We start from the raw sequence: 15603 nt of genomic DNA, 5'->3' as shown, positions 1-15603 counted from the left end.
ACACAATGTTTAAATCTTCAAAGAGAATACAATCTTATACTCATGAGAGCATAACATAGGATACATTGTTTAATGTATTAGTCACATGGGCCGGGTATCCAACTAATTACTCACCCCTTCCGGTTACCAGTCCCACCCCAATTGATATTATTCATGTGCTGTTTGTAATTTTTAAAAAGTCTAATACATATCCCAGCATGTACAAAAACTGAATTACGGAAAAGCGCTCAAACAGAAACAGTGTGTGTGTGTGTGTGTGTGTGTGTGTGTGCGTGCGCGCGTGCGTGCGAGTGTGCGTGTGTTTTTGTGGCAGGGCACGAAGCTTTTGGCAATGTGCCGTCAATATCAAGACGCGAACTACCAGCGAGCGTGTCTAGGTTTACGCCATCTTGGCAATATGCCAGCAATATTATGACGTGGGACACTAGAAATGGGCTTCACACAATAGGTCCATAGGGAATCGAACCCGGATTTACAGAGGACGCTATAACCACTACGCTACCCCATCTCCCCGATACCAGAAATACCCACTGGAACCATGAAGTCGAACCCGGACGTGTAGCCAGTCAACGAATGCTGTAACTACTTGGCTACATCACACGAATATGTCGCATGTCAAGAAATTGGATTTAACAAAAAACTAATTTACAAAAAAAATAAACGTTTGTTTACTTCGATATATCACGTGTTAAAATATGAACTAGAAACAATGATAGAAAACCTAAAAAAAAACAGTGCTACGTCCCTGTAGGCGAAAATAAAGACCGACAGTGCGAAACCACATTGTTTAAGCAATACAAACAAACGCCCTATGTATTCAAATTGCAAACGGAAATACTGGATGGCATCATGTAAATATATAATATGAAATATTCGATGTCTAACGCAGCTGAGGCTAACGTCGCACCCTTTCATGGAGTACGGAAACGCTTAGAAGAGTGACATGGAGAGTTTTCAGTTTCAGTGTAAAGAGAAACCTTGATAATCCGGACGCTTAGTGAAATGGTCCGGATTAACAACAGCATGGCCGTTCTATTACATTCTTTTAAAGGAACTCGCCGGGGTATGGAAGTGTTTGAGTGACTTTGGTTTTACAACGTTTTCAGCAATACTTCTGCAATATCACGGCGGAGGACACCATTACTGGGCTTCACACATTGTACCCATGCGGTCTTCGGTGTGATAAGCGAACGCTTTAATCCCTAGGCTACCCCACCGCGCCACTGCGGGTTGAAGGTTCTGGTCTGTTCAAACTTTGAATTTTGTCTCCTTAACTGTACATTTGTTTAAAAAAATTATCTGATGATCAAACATTTATTTGAATGAACGCGTAAGCTTGTTAAACTGCATTGTTTTGTAACAGTAGACCTTGGAAAGCCACCTCTGCTTTACGATTGTCGTAAGGTCATTGGCACAGTAGTCACGTGGTCCTGACGTCATGAAAAAATATGGACTCCATCTGGGAATCCTGGATTCTACACTTTACTCGCTTTCGTCTGCTAATCCGTTCCCTTTCATGTTTAACTGCGTGGAAGCGCTTGAAAGCAGCTAAAGTCCAAATCCAACCCACGAACTCTTCCAAGTTTGGACGGTCTCCGTTTCGCACCTACGAACATTTCAAGATTAATGCATACAGTGATATATGCTTACCCCCTTATGATTTCATGTTGATTGGTTCTAAGTATGTGTCATTGCTGAACGCTGGATGCGGTGGCGGCCAGTGGTTATTAAGATTATTGTTAAAATTTACATCTTCGTGCGGAGGGGGAAAGTGGTTATTCGCCGGAAGTACCATGACGTCATTGACGGGGTCATGACCCGGAAGGTTAACAGTGTTCAAGGCCTCTTTTTCCGACTCGGACGACTGGATCAGTTTCTGTAACTCCTCTCGTTTTCTTCTTCGGAAAAACCCGCACTGCAGAAGAGAAGAAGTAATATGTTACTAAATTAAACGGCCGTTGTCATCATATCACAAATATTTACAAAATTAAATAATTAAATGTGAGACTGTGTTTAAGGTTTAACAATCCCTAAATATTTGAGGTAAAGAAAGAATTCTTTAAGACACATGGCACATGTTGTGTGCTTTCTCCCTTGTGCTTTTATGGTGGACCAACCAACCTGGGTCATGATCCACAAAATGGTACGACCTGTCATAGCTTAATAGTTTATCACAGGCTTACGAACGTTACGAAAGTTTTGAGGAAATGGCCTTGAGTTATGGTATGATTTTAAGGAGACTGCTCATCATGTGATTTTATGGAGACTTCTCATCACTCACTCGCTCCCTCACTCACTGACCCAGCTACTGACCTTCCAGAGAATGATGCCCAACAGGTACAGTAACAGCAAGCCGCTCACAATACTGACAGCTAAAATCCAGACTTTGAAACCTTTTTTACCGACCCTCTCCGCGTTTATATATGTCGTGGCCTGAAAGGGGGTAACAAAAAATGATCAGATTCAAGCACGATCTATTATGGATATTGGATAGTGCCAGTATGTAAAGTCATAGAGAAAAAAAATCCATCCAGGACTGAGACAACAGTCAATAAAGTACTTTCTCCTTTGTTACTTTCTGTCAGTCTAATCTGACGCTCTATCGACTAGACTCGGCAGGCCGTCTTGTTGGTCAGCAGGCCGTCTTGTTGGTCAGCAGGCCTTTACGCGTTGGGTAATGTGAGTCCAGAACGTGCAAAATACAGCGAATGGGCACAACAAACAAATTCACTGCGCCCAGGGACGCTCACTATTTTCTGTACCCGACACACTTTCGACCTTGCTAAGTCTGTGGTTTCTTTTACAGCATTTACGTGCATCTTTTCATCATCAGCCCACATGTTCATTAATCCATTCCTGGCTCAAACAAAATATAAAACATGCAGTTATCGACACCGTTTCTTCACATGACCCTCCTATTAACAGCAACAACCCCTAAAACGATACCTTGTGTTTGTGAGTCAGTTTAAAACCCTGGGTCCGTGACTATGTTTGTACTTACTGAAGCATTCCTGTGCTTGCTGAGAGATATAAACTTGTCAGAATACGGCTCAAACAGTTCCGCACTGGAGATGATGCGCAGCTCCCTCTTCACCTGGAACGCACATCACATAAAAACGAGGCAGGTGATCGGCGCCATTTTGGCAAGTTGAAACAAATAGTGTTTTATGAATTAAAAAACGGAATGCTTGATTGGCATAGGAGAGTTCATGTAATAATTTTTTATTTCATAATTTAGTTATTCACACTTATGTCATACATATAGTCAACTTGTTTTAAATTTGCAATGCCACCTTACTTGGGTGAGGAGACGGGCAGACAGACCACTTCGGAGAAATCATAAAATTCACTTTTCTTAATCAATGAATTACAAAATGGTTATTCGCCGGTAGAATCACAACGTCATATATGTGATCTTGACCCGGAAGTTAAACCGAGTACAAGGCCTCCTTTCCAATATGCCATATTTAGGGTTTCTCTCTCTCTCTCTCTCTCTCTCTCTCTCTCACACACACACACACACACACACACAGCCATTTCCCAGCTATATGGCGTTGGACTACTATTTGCAAAACGTCGACATCAGCTAGGAAACTAACATGGGTACTTAAAAACACCTACCTATGTCCATTAAAGCAATACGTATATTCACCTCAAGGTCTTTCAGAATGGACACTTTGACCTTGTAGTTGATTGTGATGAAGAACTGTTCGTCCACACGCAGTGATTTTATAGGGCAGGTGATGTTGATGCAGCCGCTCTCAGTACAAACCTGAGGAGATAATTGTTAATGAGGTTTTACCAGGTATACAATATTCTAGTAATATCAGAAAATATACGGACACCAGAAAAAGAATACCAGAGAAATGGGCTTCACACATTATGGCCATGTCTCAGACTAAGTAAAGATAGTGTTTTTGACAATATTCAAAGATGTCACCTTGCCGAAATATTAGCTAATGGTTACCATGTCAACAGAAACCCCAAAGCGTATATACTTCAGGTACAAATAACTGTGTTATATGCGGATAATTGTTTGTGGAGCGATCTGTGTCAGTGGCCTGCATATTTTGAAAGTCCCCCCGATCCCTAAACAGTAGCCGTTGTCTGATTGGTTAAATCTATTTAACCGTCTTGCGTTTGATTGGTCGCTCAAAGGTTACCTGACGCGGCCTTCTACTAGGTTTTGTTAGACTCAGTGGTGGAGTATCCCAATATCCCGACCACTAGCTAGAGCAGTAAGACCAGCAATATGACTACAGCACGGTTTCGTATACAGCTGATGCCAACTTGACGTCAGGATTAGCCACATTACTGGCTAATTTGATAAATATTATACTTATGTTTGACAGGTCCTAGGACCATACAAACTGGCGTTCATAATGTCGAGAGTTTTAAGTCACAATAAGAAGACTTTTCAACATATTTACGTTGTTTTTAAGGCACAAGATCTGTAGCTTCTGTTGTATGTCAGTATTGTATTGACGGGTACAACCACTCTATGAAATAAGACAAAAACCCAGCCAGACATCAGGACTGGTATCTTCAAATTGTTACCAGCCCAAAATGGATTTAAGCAGACAGGACACCAAGGTATGGAAAAATTACTCCTATGCATGGAACATCTAGAAATGTTAGCAGATCACCGAGCTATCTAGCTGTAAATGTAAACCGTCAATCAGAAATCTAGCCCTTTTCGGGCGGGCGGACGAACCTTATTTCATAAACTGCTATTACCACTGACTATCCTTGTCTGCAAAGATCGTGTTTTTGATAACCGTTGCTCTTTCAAAAGCTAAAGTACTTGTGACTTCTATTCCTGAAAACGACAACCTTACAGGTCACATGCGGCAATAAATAAATAAATAAATAAATAAATAAATAAATAAATAAATAAATAAATAAATAAATAAATAAATAAATAAATAAAATAAACAAATAAACAAAGAAAGAAAGAAACAACATTACAAGCGTACAATCTGAATGCCATGCTGTTCGAGCCTGGGCATCAATGTCCACTCACCAGCTCGACCGGGCGGTAGCTCTCCCTCTCATTGGCTGCGAACAGGGTGGGTCCGACCGTTGTCCTGAACCCCCCGGAAGAGATGGAAGTGTATGTCCACCTGCATCTACTCATGGGGGGATCCACCTGGGGGAAAGGTGTGGACAGGTGAAAATATTGCATTTACTTGAAAGTGACAATGTATTATATATAATAATCAGATCCAAAACTCTTCTTTTGAAATCATTGCTCAAGGAAAAGGTCACTTGCTTTTGGCGCAGTATGTTTATAGTACACGTTGAACTGTTGGCCTCATGGCCATCTATACGGAATTGATGATGATGATGATGATGATGACGACGTCGATGACGACCCTTTCAGAAGACAGTGAGCCAAAACTCTCATACATCATGAAATTAATATAATTGTGTGAAACAAATCAAGTTTTATTCTCATCTTTTAAAATAGGAAAGGAAATATTTCTCATTGTGAGTACCCCGCATTGTGTATTCCTCTTTCACTTGGTGGAATGGATTTGGAAACACAGAAGAAAGTATGACTTTCATGTACATTTTGTACAGTTCGTCCCGGATAATATATTGTGCAGTGGCTTGAGAGACTGGAAACGTTCAGGAGAAAGTCACAGGACTCTCTTGACGCACAATAGTTTATCGACTGTTCAGCCGTCTCAGCCGCCGAAAGGTTGACGTGTCCTAGGTGAACAATCACATGTCCTACTTACCGTATGTATGACACACTTTACCTTATGACTGATGTATGCCACCGTATGATTGACGTGTCTTTCCATACGATTGCCACGCTTTATTTGATGTCCTCCTCGCCCTGTGTATTTGATGTCACAATCAGTGGCTACCTACCCTACTTACCGCATGTTTGACGTACCTTACAGTGTGATTGATATAATTTTATTGAATGGTTACCTGTTCCTGTATATGTGAAGTGTCCAAGATCAATGGCCATCTGTCTCACTCACCACAGGATCGGCAAAATTTTATTAACGACCACCTGTTAATGTCACCGTGTCCTAGATCAATGCCCACATGCCCTCATGGCGTAGGACCGACGAACTTTACCTTATGTCTGGCATGCTTTCATGACCGGCGATCTCATTCATCGTATGATTAATGTACCTTCACCGAAGACCTTTCAATCTGTGTATTTGACGCATCCTAGATCTGTGTCAAGCTTACCGTATGATTGACGTATGCGATGTAGGCAGACATAGGGAAGAGGATAACGATCTGTCCCCGAGGGTACAGGCTGGGTCCGTAGTTCTTGACACCGTACACGTGTTTTACGTACTCCCATTCAGGATCCGTGATCTTGGGGTCAAGTGAGAACAGCATCTGTGTTGGCAAGGAGGCACTGGAAGGAGAGAGACAGGTGAAGGAGACGGGAGTTGTCACGGTGTATATCTGATTTTCGAAGCTCTCTTAGCGCGTATATGGTGCCATAAATTAATGTTAACTTACGACTATCTAGCGCTAAGAGAGCCTCGAAATGCTAGGCCTAGCTGCAGGTTAGCACACTCGTCTTATTTACATCTATGCTTACTGAAACATCAGCTTCTCGAGCTCGATGTCTTATTGTCATCGTATTCAATTTATCTTCATCGATGCTCATGATGTCAATCTCTATGCAGTGTGCGGCGTGAGACAGGCAAATATACTCACTCTGATATCTTGATCTTGCTCTCCATTCTAACAGGGACCATGACATTGACCCGATTGTTCTCCCAGTCCTCGTCCACGCTGGCTGTTGTCGCAACGACGGTGAAGTTGTAGTTCTCAAGGTCGTCGTGGTGGTACATAGGAGAATAGAACCTGATACTGAAGATCACTTCTTCATTCCTCTCCAGAGGATTCTCAACGTCACACTCAATTCTCGCGGTGCCATTTACAGTGTCGGCCTCGTTCTGAGAAAGGCACGTGACGTCATTCTTTCCCATGATCCTACAGCAATGTCAGACAAGACGACAATGAAACTCATGCATTGAACTTACACTGAGATCTTGAAAAATGTTTTCAAGTCTCTCATCAGTTGACATTTCGTATGTTGTGTTCTTTAGAGATTGGAACATACAGTTATTTTGAGCTCTCCGAACAACAGCTTTAGAACATCAAGCTTTCCAGTGAAGAAGTTATTTCTCATATTAAAACTCAGCATATTCTTGGAAGATTATTTATCTAAAATGATATTATCTAATTGTAGACATTTTAGTCGTTGTGAAGGATAAAGCAGGATGAACCGTCTCCATGGTTACTAGACCGGCACTCACCGCCGGACCCGGCTGAAGCTGATGCTGTCGGGGAAGGTCAAGGTCACGACCGTGAGATACGCTGTCTCGCCGGTGTTATAGAGGTCAACCTCGATCTCAAACACGGGCGAGCTATCCATGACAAGGTATCGGTCATTCTGGGAGTACCTGGCCACGGCCATCAGATTGATGTCAGAGTTGCAGATGTTGTTGGATCCACAGCTTCTGTCATACACCGCCTGAAACAAGAATATTGTACCATGTGACTATGGACATTTCGTAGAGATTCTACACTTCCAAAACAGGTGGACTGGCACTACTTCCAACACTAACTGAGAATGCATGTTTGATGAGAACATCCTCGTGTTTCGGTCAACTTGCAGACCTAGATTCCGATTTCAAGCAGGCAAAGACTTTGGCTGATGTTGAAAGATGGTACATGTTGTTGGGATAAAGCATGAATTAGCTGAGGTAGAATGGGTACGAGTTATGTGTGTTAATCTGAACCCAGCGTCCGAGTGGACTAACACATAAAACGTCATTATTCAGGAGCTATTACCAGTAGCCTCTACATGTGCGTTTATTTGGTGTTTGACACCGCACTCAGTAGTCCATCTGTATATAGATATATGGCGGTGGTCTGTCGGGTCTGGGCCAGACAAATATATCAGTCTACATAACTGGGGTACGATAACGTGTATCAACCAAATCAGTGAGCCAGACCACCCGATCTCATTAGTTTCCAACATGGGTGGCTGTATATAGATATATGGCGGTGGTCTGTAACTGTCGGGTCTGGGCCAGACAAATATATCAGTCAACATAACTGGGGTACGATAACGTGTATCAACCAAATCAGTGAGCCAGACCACCCGATCTCATTAGTTTCCAACATGGGTGGCTGTATATAGATATATGGCGGTGGTCTGTAATTGTCGGGTCTGGGCCAGACAAATATATCAGTCAACATAACTGGGGTACGATAACGTGTATCAACCAAATCAGTGAGCCAGACCACCCGATCTCATTAGTTTCCAACATGGGTGGCTGTATATAGATATATGGCGGTGGTCTGTAATTGTCGGGTCTGGGCCAGACAAATATATCAGTCTACATAACTGGGATACGATAACGTGTATCAACCAAATCAGTGAGCCAGACCACCCGATCTCATTAGTTTCCAACATGGGTGGTTGAAGACCCAGATCTTCATGAGTGAGTATTCTACTGACAGTAGGTGCTGACTGTACTGGAAGCCTATTCTGTCCGACTACCATTAACGCCTAGTTCTCTGTTTCTACACACCTGTATTCTATATGTCTGTGGGTGGTATATGTTGAGCACAGCGCATACATCACAGTGCCGGTCCACACCAGTTGTACCCGGTTTGATCGAGTGATCCAGTTCCATCTGCAATGGGGTGATGACATCACGACTTTTCTGTGGACAGAAATGTAAGGAAACATTTACATAATATTTTGTCTAATAACACAGAAATTCATGCAGAAATAACACAGTTCCACCAATGTCACATCTGGAGATGCCCAAAAGATGTTTTTATGGTTAGTAAAAAAAAAATGAGTTTGCGTATCCAAAATGGCAAAATAGGTGTAAAACATTTTAAAAATATTATATATATTTGAGTGAGTTTGGCTCAATGTGGATTTGAACAGCGTTCCTGTCATATCATGGCATGTCAACCTACTACTGGAGGAATGCCAGTCCGCATCAGACGCTGAAACAGACCACGAGTAACTTACCAAAGGGAAGCAACTCTGCTCAGGGAAATTGGACCACTAGGCAAGCAACCCGGGCCCTTTGACACACAAGGACCGTCGAGAGCAGGATATCGCATGACCTACCCGTGTAAAAATTGCTATCTCCGGCATGCAGTCCATGGATCGTCCGGCTGACAGCCTCATTGGGATCTTCATTGACTCCACTTCCTGGTTACTTCCTGTGTCCTGCAGAAATAGCCTCCTTCTGACATTGCGGTGTCTTTCCAACGTGTCCACCTTCAGGATGACGTCAATCTCTGCAACAGAATGTTTTGACAGGCATGATATTAACTTCTGGGACACAAAAGGAAAGGATGACCGAAAACAGTTAATGTAATTTCTCTCAACAACCTTTCGAAGGATGATCAGTAGGTCAAGTAATTCATGCCTTTAAATGGTCAGTGTGATTGTGCTTATGTTGATTAGGAATTAATCCGACCAAGGTCAATTACCCATGTACTATGGGCCGGTTGTCTTGTATACTTAATAAAGAATCTTGAATCTTGAAAACAAAAAAATGTCACCTTCGAGAATGCCTATATTTTCACACCTTTATCATTAGTTAATTGATTACTACTTGATCTTTATCTCACAATGTACGATGTAAACATCAAGTAAATGAGTGAGTGGTGCCTCTCCAACACCTCCAGCTTTGAACTGATCATCAGCAAACCATGCTTGTCGTAAGAGGCGACTTACGGGATCGTGTGGTCAGACTCGCTAACTTGGTTGAAACATGTCAGGTACACCAATTGCGTTGACCCAAGGGCATGCTGCTGATCACTGGATTGTCTGGTACAGACTTGCTTACGTACAGACCGTCGTCATACAGGTGGCATATTGCTGAGTGAGGCGTAAAACTGAACTCACTCACACTGCCTTCAGATAATACACACCGAGCGTCTCTGGGACGTTGATGCCGTCGTACTGGGCACAGATACGCGCCGTGATACAGATGGCCGGGGCTCCCCTGTACAGGCAGTTAGCCTGTCCATCCGGGCGGATGACACGTGGGCTTATCTCCATGGTAACTCGAAGATTTATGACAGGTTGTGTGCGCAGAAGAACAGCACTGTCTGATGAAAAGGCTCCGATAAGGATATCTGGAACACAAAGGATGAAAAGACTCCGATCAGGATGTCTGGAACACAATTAAAAATAACACAAAGAAGTCGATTATGATGATGATAATTAGAAAAACATACAACAATTACACTAACAATACTTATTTCTTTAAAGTGTTCTAAATCTCACTTAATTGAACGTATCATTACACCGCCAATGGATCAGTGCATAGCTTCTGTGGGAATACGGCGCTTGGTTAGCCTAGTTGTTAAAGCGTTCGATTGTCACGGCACAATGTTTGAAGCCCGTTTCTGGTGTTCCACGCCGTAGTATTGATGGAATATTGCTAAAAGCGTGGTAAAACCATACTTATCCCCAAAGCATCGAGTGCTTACTTTCTTTTGTCCGTCAGTATAGCGCTATAAAGGGAGTGATTGAATGGATGGGAGTAAATAAGAGGTTATTGGTCAGATAGTGACGGACACTGACCGACATATTGGTTCTTGTCGACGTCGACGGGTCGGGAGATGCTCCAACCGAAGCTGTACAGACGTGACGAGAGGTCCCTGGCGGCGACACGTTGGGAGAATTTCTTGTGTAGTCCACTCTTTGCTCCGTTGTAGATGTACACCACGCCTCTGCCGTCGTCCTCGAACGGAGCTCCCACGGCAATGTCTGGCACAAACAATAGTAAGTCTACTGTAATACGCAAGCAATGAATGTATTACCCCCGGAATGAATGTAATACACCTGGAATGAATGTAATAAATCCAGAATGGATGTAATACACCCGGAGTGAATGCAATACACCCGGCCTATAAATTACTTCACTAGTTCGAACTTTGAATGTAGACACGGGTTTCATCATTGAGTTGCTGATACACTGAACATTTTAATCAGGCCAGAGCTGTTTGTCTCACCCTGGTACCCGTCTCTGTTGACGTCACCGATGTTGCCCACAGTGGTCCCAAACCGAGCGGCGGGGGTGTTCGATCCAGACAGCTCGGCCTCCAGTTCCAAGTTGAACTGAAAACCAGCAATAAGACTGATATGAATGAAAGGATAACACGTCGCCATGAACAAGATTTCAGTTGAATCAGAATACTTGTTTGAACATATTCTATTCAGTACTGAAAGGTATTGGGCACAAGTTATTCAACTTATCAAAGTCCTCTCCCGACAGTTACATGCACATGATGGACAAGGAACAGAGGCAAGACATAATACACGCTTTCTGAAACGCTTACTAGGTATAATGAATTTATTGGCGTGACTGAAACTGTTTTCATTTATAGCAGGTGGCAGACACAATGGGTTTAGTATCTAAAATAACTTTTAGGATTTTAAAGCCTTGTATCCAATGAAACCGGCAGCTTGCATACTTTGAACATTTAAAAAGAAATGATCCGCATCTTCCACTAATGTCAGAATGCCCCAGCATTGGAATAACACTCAAATTGCTGATAAAAACTCCCAAGACACAGTGCTCAGAGACCAAGGATTATAATCAGAACGGTTCAGTGAGTGACTGAATGCTTTTACACCGGTTTTAGCAGTATTCCAGCAGTATCACGGAAATGGACTTCCCATTTGGGGGATTCAGCAATTAAGTGTAAATACCAGAAACCATAAACTCGAAGACATAATACATTTCTACAAATATTTTATTGTACACATCATAACATTGAGGTTTAGTCTTTCCAACATTGTGATTTTGATATAAACACAAATGATAATTCCGGAACTCGCGCGTTCACAGGTCCTGAACATCATTACTTTCCCTTCCACTAGCCCTTTCCGCAATGTTCAAGCTCTGAATGAAGCAAGTCTAGATTTACTCCGACTCACTGGGGCTAGCAGAAATTGTCTGTTTCCATCAAAATGATATATTCTGAGACTAAGTGTTTGTCTACCTGGACAGGAGCCCAAGTGGGATTCAGAATCTGAACCTGTGGTGAATACTAGTGACTTTCCTCACAAAGGGATTTTACGTTATAGGAAGGACTAGGGGCAACTGGTAAAAGGCTTTACGGGCTGTGATACAGGCCACACCATAACACCCAGTGCGTTGGGTAGTCGCGCTCACAGGGGTATTTTACAGTATATTTTTTTCAAATTATTGTTCAAACAGAGATTCGAGCCCCCTGTAGGTGCGCCTCAAGAGGAGTTTCTTTCTGGATAGAAATACACTATCCACATCATCGGACTACTGGTTTCAGAAAATGTTACATTTTTTGTGATAAGAACACTTACAAACTCCCTGTTGATGTAGACGTAAACTTGACCTTCGTCCGTGACCTCCGAGAATAAAGGTGCGCCAACGATAAGGTCATCAAGTCCATCGCCATTTAAATCCGCTGCGCATAAAGATGCGCCAAAGTAACTGCCGAACTGAAATAGAATATAGTCGCATTTTCGTCGTGAAACAGAGTGAAAGGTTATATTGGCATTTACAAGTAACATGTTAGGGGCTCTCAGCGACACGAGGTGACCAACGTATGTAAGGTCAAAATGTCTTCGTCATCTTGACGATGCGTGACAGAATGGGAGTTAAAAGAACGTTGAAGAAGCTCTTTGACAGCGCCACCTACCTGATCACCCTCCAGCACCAACATCACGTCGAAGTTGTAGTCGTATATAAACACCTGCAACGCAGTGAGATTTAGTGAGTGAGTGGGTGAGTGAGTGGGTGAGTGAGTGGACTTGCCTGGACGCTGCGTTGATGAGTGTATTTAGTTTTACGCTGCTATTAGCAATATTCCGGCAATAAAACGCGGGATACACTAGACATGGGCTTCATACTGGTATCCATGTGGAGAATCGAACCCCGGACTTCTGCGTTATGAGCGAAACTTCAACCACTAGGCTATCCCACTGCCTTAACGGTGCGTTAAACAATATTCCGGTTATATAACGCTGCGTTAAACAATATTCCGGTTATATAACGGTGCGTTACACAATATTCCGGTTATATAACGGTGCGTTACACAATATTCCGGTTATATAACGGTGCGTCAGTCTGATGTGGACGGAAAGCCGAAAGTGGTGCATGTCACACTTTTACCACTGTGGTGGGTTAGTGAGTTGAGTTTAAGCCACCTTTAGCAATAATCCAGTAATATCATGGCGGGGGACACCTGAAATTGGCTTCACACACTGTAACCATGGGGGGAATCGAACCCGGGTTTTCGGCGTGACGAGCGAACCCTTTAACCACAAGGCTACCCCAACAGCCTCCACTTTGGTGAAATCCACGGGCAAAGGTTTGAAGCAGACCAGCCGTGGAACATACACTGGGAACCTGGATTCGAACCCACGGTACTGACGGTTAAGGGGAGTTGAAGTAATTAAAGAGTACAAAATTAACAATTCCTTGGGTATAGATAGAATGCAAGCTTGTACGGGTTCTTATATATCATGTCAGACTTAGAGTATACTTAAATGCACAATGGCTTTATCGACGACATTTTGGTCTATATCTTATATATTGGGCATATGCCCTCACTGATGCAATAAAAAACATTGTGCCTTTAAGAACTAACATTATATCTTTTGTGTTTATTGAGATATACTTCGAAATATAATCCAAATGCTCTACTCTGAATTACACAGTATGGAAAATGTAACGGAATGATTCTATCAGTGCAAAATACAATATGTGGTCTGTTGATGACTAAATACATTCATCCACAATAGTTATCACAAAAGCAAACTTCAGAGACATAAGTATCAGTGAAATCGTTTTGCCTTGAAGTGCAACACACGCTCCGCTCATTTCAGTCTCAGCCAATCACAAAAGGTAGTCCCATAGTGGGCGTGGTCCAAATGTGCTGCAGTTTTTAAGCCACTTTCACGGTCATCACATCGGGAATTCAAATAAGTGTTCAACTTATTCACAAGGGTCAACGTATTGGTCAGCTGTATTAATTTATTTTCCTACCTGTGTTTTCGTCATAAGCCGTTTTACTGTACATAGTAGCGTAATATAACACACCTAACCTTGCCTTTGTTCTCTGCACGTGGACCCCCTGCGATGATAAAAACTGCGTCAGAGGAAAGGTGGGCCGTCGTTATCGCGTAACCTGAAAATGCAAGTTCAAACCTGATTATTCCACTTTTGATTTCCTTTTTTGTTGTTTTACGCCCCACTCAGAAATGTTCCAGCTAAATGGCATCATTGTAAATTAAATACTTACCGATGTAAGAATTATTAAATATCCTTCGAGACGGTTCGAATATTTTCGGTCTGGACTGATGACCACCGCTCACACGAATAACTCCACCTAAATTAACAAAATTGCTAACATGAGTTAATATAAGGCTAGTAAACCTCCGTGCAAAAAAGAGTATTCATTGGACTAAAACTTTGGCCAATAGGTTTTGCTTGTTAATAATGGCGGCACTCAACATTATTTCAGCTATATGGCGGCTGTCTGTAAATAAACGAACCAGACAAACCGGTGATCAACAGCACGAGCATCCATAGGCGGCACATACGTAATTGGCGTACGATGACATATATCAACCAAGTCAGCGAGTCTGACCATCCGTTTCATCAGTCGCCTGTTACAACAAGCATCGGTTGCTGAAGACCGATTCTAACTGGGATCTTCACGCGTCGTTTCTAAGCATCCAAACGCAAATAAATACCCATAACTCAAAGTTTATTCTAGAATGGAACCTTGCTAATCTGCACAGTTTCAGCTTTCATCATGCATGTCCGGACAAACGGATCCCTTTGCATTATGGAAGAAATATCCTAGCCAAAGGGTACGTTTGAAAACGTAATGATTCGAATTGTACGGAATGTTCAAGATGGTTGATACCTGTCCAGTCGTTCAACCCGGGAGATCCCATTACTAGAAACTCTCCGTCCTGAAACATCGTAATAATGTATGTGCATAATTAATTATTATCAAGGACATAATTGAGAATGATTAAAATGACATCGATATGATATAGTAAGGCCTTGTCAATCAGCGTGATACCGATCTAGGTTTCCGCAAGAACCAATCTTGATTTATGTAATTAGTGTAATAGTACACGTTTTGAGAGTGATCTCCCTGAAAACAGCGCTTCCGGTGTAACGGGATCCAGGTTAGCGGGCGATTGGGGGTGTGGGGTGGGGTGGGGTTACTTTATGTGAGGGATGATACCAGTTAGATTATTGTGGACGAGAGGATTTTGAATCTCACCGAGTCCTTATCTGTAATCAGTAGGGGTGACTATTGAGGCTATTGCAATAATTTTTGTCTCCTGGAATTGTCTGATGTGAAGTCATTTCCCAAATAGATGTATAGTTTATATGAAATAAGTCGAAGTAGTTTCACTCTCTTTTAATAACCGACAAGAAACATGTTACACAAATCTAGTAAACAGTCATGTTTGCGTAATAGGTAACAGGGGCAGATAACTCTAAATCAAAGTGAACGAATCTACTACTTCCTGCATTTCCCTGCGCATTTATCAACGGAAGTCAA

At 42.4% G+C, this 15603-nt stretch overlaps 1 protein-coding gene across 1 annotated transcript in view; it reads right to left on the bottom strand.

The window, feature by feature from the left end:
- Window positions 1–725: 725 nt before the first annotated feature.
- Window positions 726–15603, bottom strand: part of LOC137256236 (integrin alpha-4-like) — a 101322-nt gene continuing 86444 nt past the window's right edge. Inside the window, exons 5-22 of the mRNA XM_067793959.1 lie at window positions 14950–14998; window positions 14320–14406; window positions 14123–14205; window positions 12715–12768; window positions 12377–12514; window positions 11044–11149; window positions 10613–10798; window positions 9955–10161; window positions 9143–9315; window positions 8586–8720; window positions 7302–7519; window positions 6697–6975; window positions 6214–6388; window positions 5024–5149; window positions 3653–3772; window positions 3002–3094; window positions 2314–2433; window positions 726–1915 (exon numbers count right to left, since the gene is read on the bottom strand). Of these exons, the coding sequence (XP_067650060.1) occupies window positions 1655–1915; window positions 2314–2433; window positions 3002–3094; window positions 3653–3772; window positions 5024–5149; window positions 6214–6388; window positions 6697–6975; window positions 7302–7519; window positions 8586–8720; window positions 9143–9315; window positions 9955–10161; window positions 10613–10798; window positions 11044–11149; window positions 12377–12514; window positions 12715–12768; window positions 14123–14205; window positions 14320–14406; window positions 14950–14998 (2610 nt within the window). The 3' untranslated portion in view covers window positions 726–1654. The remainder of the gene's footprint in view (window positions 1916–2313; window positions 2434–3001; window positions 3095–3652; window positions 3773–5023; window positions 5150–6213; window positions 6389–6696; window positions 6976–7301; window positions 7520–8585; window positions 8721–9142; window positions 9316–9954; window positions 10162–10612; window positions 10799–11043; window positions 11150–12376; window positions 12515–12714; window positions 12769–14122; window positions 14206–14319; window positions 14407–14949; window positions 14999–15603) is intronic.

Source organism: Haliotis asinina, chromosome 11 (genome assembly GCF_037392515.1).
Source record: "Haliotis asinina isolate JCU_RB_2024 chromosome 11, JCU_Hal_asi_v2, whole genome shotgun sequence".
NCBI lineage: Eukaryota > Metazoa > Mollusca > Gastropoda > Lepetellida > Haliotidae > Haliotis > Haliotis asinina.
This window is presented reverse-complemented; position numbering and strand designations above follow the sequence as displayed.